This window comes from Pinus tabuliformis, chromosome 5_2, assembly GCF_031772625.1.
Source record: "Pinus tabuliformis cultivar Carrire ecotype Pingquan chromosome 5_2, CPIR1, whole genome shotgun sequence".
Classification (NCBI taxonomy): Eukaryota; Viridiplantae; Streptophyta; class Pinopsida; order Pinales; family Pinaceae; genus Pinus; species Pinus tabuliformis.
This window is the reverse complement of record NC_142306.1, coordinates 600,654,677-600,658,239: the sequence shown is the minus strand read 5'-3', so window position 1 is coordinate 600,658,239 and position 3,563 is coordinate 600,654,677. Positions and strand designations below refer to the sequence as shown.

The following is a 3,563-nucleotide window of genomic DNA, read 5'->3' as shown; positions in this document are numbered from 1 at the left end:
GGGGCCGTTTCACCTAAAATCCTGAGGATAGGAAATGAACCGTCCATCTGTTCTATAGACAGAACAACGTTACATTATTCCACTTGAAACTTTTTTGATGATCAATAAAAAGACGACAACTGTAGCTGCAGATCATAACTGAAGTGAAAAATAGGAAATCAAATCCTGTTTCTCTGCCCTGGTAGATGTCTCTGATTTAAATTTTGGCTTTTCGGTTTCCAACTTTTTGCCTTCCCTGTGCCTTTTTCACCGCTTGGTTTTCGACCTTTTCACCTTTTGTGTCATTCAAGGCCTTCTCCTTTATGCACTGCTTACAACAATACTGATGTGTTCAACGCCTTCCCCCCTTCCCCTATATTATGGACTGAAAATGCGACAAAAATATACGAGCAAGGCTATACAACAAACAACTCCAAGCACTATGAAAAGGCCCCAGAATCTGTTCAGGCCAAACCTACTAGAGTTGCCTTGATTGCTATTTGTATCACATGTATTATTTTTAAACCACTTATCATGAATTCTCTGAAGTTCACCATTCTCAGAGAGGTTCAGGATTGCTGTCGAAAGGTCGGTTGCCAGCGGGGAATCCTTTGGAAAAGCAAATCCCCATCCACTTTTGGAGAATTCTTCACCCACAATAGTAAATCCACACTGCTTGGATAAAAACAATTGAATATAGGGAAGCTCATCCACAACTGCTGCTACACCTCCTTCTTTTGGTCCCAAAGACAATGCTCTAGCATATCTCTCTGGTGAATCAAAAGGAACAAGTCTGTATTGGGCTATATTGAATGTTTCTGATAGATACTTTTGAACATATGATCCTGTTTGATATCCTATTGGTAAATTGCTTGATACTAAACTATCAATTCCAGTTATTGTTGTTGAAAGCCGCTGCGCTGTGAGGATCGATGTTAGACTTGCAGTGTAACTTTGACTGATGATTAAGATCACAAATAGCCATATGAGAAGCACGGCTCGCCCAAGAGTGCTCTTAGTGTTTTGCTTGTGTGCGAAGAACATCGTAGAGAAAGCAAACCAGAGAACATTACTAACTTGTCGCTGTGGAGGCCCTCGAAACTCAGGGTTTACTCTATGCTCCACAATCCATACAACAGCTCCCATGATGAGAAAAAAAAGCACCAGTCGTACACCACATCCCTGGTGAAAATGGACGCAAGAAAGCCCATGGATTCGATTCTATCTCGTTTGCACGAACCACTACAACTAGGCCTGTTTCTATGTAAGGTTGTGTGAAGTCCACAATTTTCGACCGATTTTTCACAATAAGAACGTCTCCAACGACTGCATCATATTTCTGTAAAGCGACCTGCTCCACGAGATCGTTGTAATTGGGTGTAGAATCCCCTGTTCCATAAGGTCTAAATGTGTACTGAACAGTATAAGGAAGCGATTTCACTGCAGCCATAAACACATCAATACAATATCCTTTTACCGCGTTGCTGCCTTTCACTGTTGTCACAAATTCTTTGAACCCTGTCTTTCTTGGCACCCCAATCACAAGTTGGCTGCCATGAACCCAACCCCGTGGCACTGTTTTGCTTTGACCAGGCCATATAATACCAGAGACTGTTAGATTTATATGAGATTCATTATTACTGATGGTAGCTGTATATTCTGGAGGGGTAACTGATAAACCAGTTTGTTTTGACCAGAAACCAATGCTGCGGAAGCCTTTATCAACTACATTGATAATCTCAAATGCGGAGCTCATCAAGTTCCCATTTTTGTCCAAGAGTACAGGACCTGCAATGCCGTTGAAATTAGTTTGTAATATTATCTTTTGTAACTGTGCTCCTCCTTCAAAGACCTTCAGTTCTGCTAGTTCTGATTTGCCTCCGCTCTGACTTGATAGAGAAGATGGTTCTGCAAAAGAGATATTTCCTCCTTGTTTGAAGTAGGTGTTGAGAGAGTGAGCAATCATCAGTATACTGTCATAAGCATATAGTCCAAATGCATTCAAGGAGGCGTTAACCATATTGTCTGTTTGTAATTTTTTCCACCTTTGTGCAATTACACGCTGCTGTCTTGAATTTGGAGTATGTGGACGCAGGCTGATTAAACCTTGAAGTGACTTCATGATGCCTTCTTCAAGTAAACCAGAATCTAAAACAGAAGATAGCCAATTTGTGGCTATCCAGACATAGCCGGCGCTCAACATACCAATGTCCTTGACTTCAGAAAAAAGTTTAAGGCCAGCATCTGAAAACATGTGGACTACAAAAACTCGTGTATCCATCGAAGCCAAGTTTGTCAACACATCACCCATCTGGCTTGGGCCAACTCCAGGAATCATAGCTGCCTTATTGGAAATCTTAGCTCCCACATTTGCCAGAGCATCCCCTAATGCAGAAATTCCATTTCTCCCATGGTCATCATCCATATACACGGCAACAACTTCTTTCCAGCCAAAGGAATCCACAAAATCTGCAATTGCTTCCATCTGAGAAACATCACTGTAGGTCATACGATTAAAATAAGGGTATTCATATGATGTCAGAGTTGGATCAGTAGCTGCAAAGGACAAAAGTGGTATTTGAAGTCCATTTGCTATATGAGATACAACATGAGCAAGGTCGGAGTATTGTGGACCTATTATTGCCACCACATCCTTTTTCATTAACTCCAAAGCTGTATTGAAGACTTGTGTCATTCAAGGTTGCCTCCTCTATTTTCCGCCGGAGTCCTGTGGATTTTCCTCGTTTGAATCCTCTGTTGTGGATATCTTTGTTTTATATTTAGGCATTTAATTTTTGACTTTTCACCTTCCTTCGTCCTCAACATTGATCATCCGTTGCACATTCATTGCATGGTGGTTCAGATATTTCTCATCCATCTCCATTCTCCGTTCAAACAGATTACAATATTTTTCATGACGTTTCATCCGCCCCTCCTCAGCCATCTTAAGGTTTGACATGATCATCTTATTGTTCTCAGACAAGGTTGCCTTAATGCCAGCTGTTTTTGATGATGATTTTCGCTTTTTCCTTGGATATTGTTTATCTCTATCAGTAGAGGTATCACCAGGGCTCTGAAGTGGTGTCTCAGGCATTGTATTTTCATGCATTATCACATTCTTTGCAGGTGTAAGGAAATCTTCAAATGTTTCCATGATCTGATGCGGATGTATCAATAATCATATCTCCAACATCATTTCCTTTCTGGCCAAAATGTTTATTCATTGCATCATATAGTTCCTTGGTATAATTAGTTGGTAGTCTCTTGTCCATCTGTTCTTTTGGTGTCATGTTCCAGTAGCTGACATGACCTGGTGGAATATTTCTTTCATAATGTCTAATCTTCTTATAGTCAGGTAGAATATGTTTCCATCTGCTCCATTCTCCACAAGAAATGCCATTGTCAGACCTACAATCGAATGGCTGTCTAGATGGCAATGCATCAACCAAATTCCTGGATTGTTCGCTATGAATCTTATTGCTGCCCATCTGCCTGTAGGAACTGCAATGGTGTTTCGCATCTGAGGGTCAACGAGGTTGAAGTCAAGCGGATCAATTTCAGGATTATAATTACCGAATCCCTGC

The 3,563-nt window shown here is 40.9% G+C and overlaps 1 protein-coding gene across 1 annotated transcript; it reads right to left on the bottom strand.

Annotated features, from left to right (window-relative positions):
- Positions 1–357: 357 nt before the first annotated feature.
- Positions 358–2,674, bottom strand: LOC149160430 (glutamate receptor 3.3-like). Its single transcript, XM_089434613.1, is given in 2 exon segments — positions 358–1,137; positions 1,139–2,674. Coding segments are annotated over 2 exon segments (2,316 nt in total).
- Between the last annotated feature and the right edge of the window lie 889 nt (positions 2,675–3,563).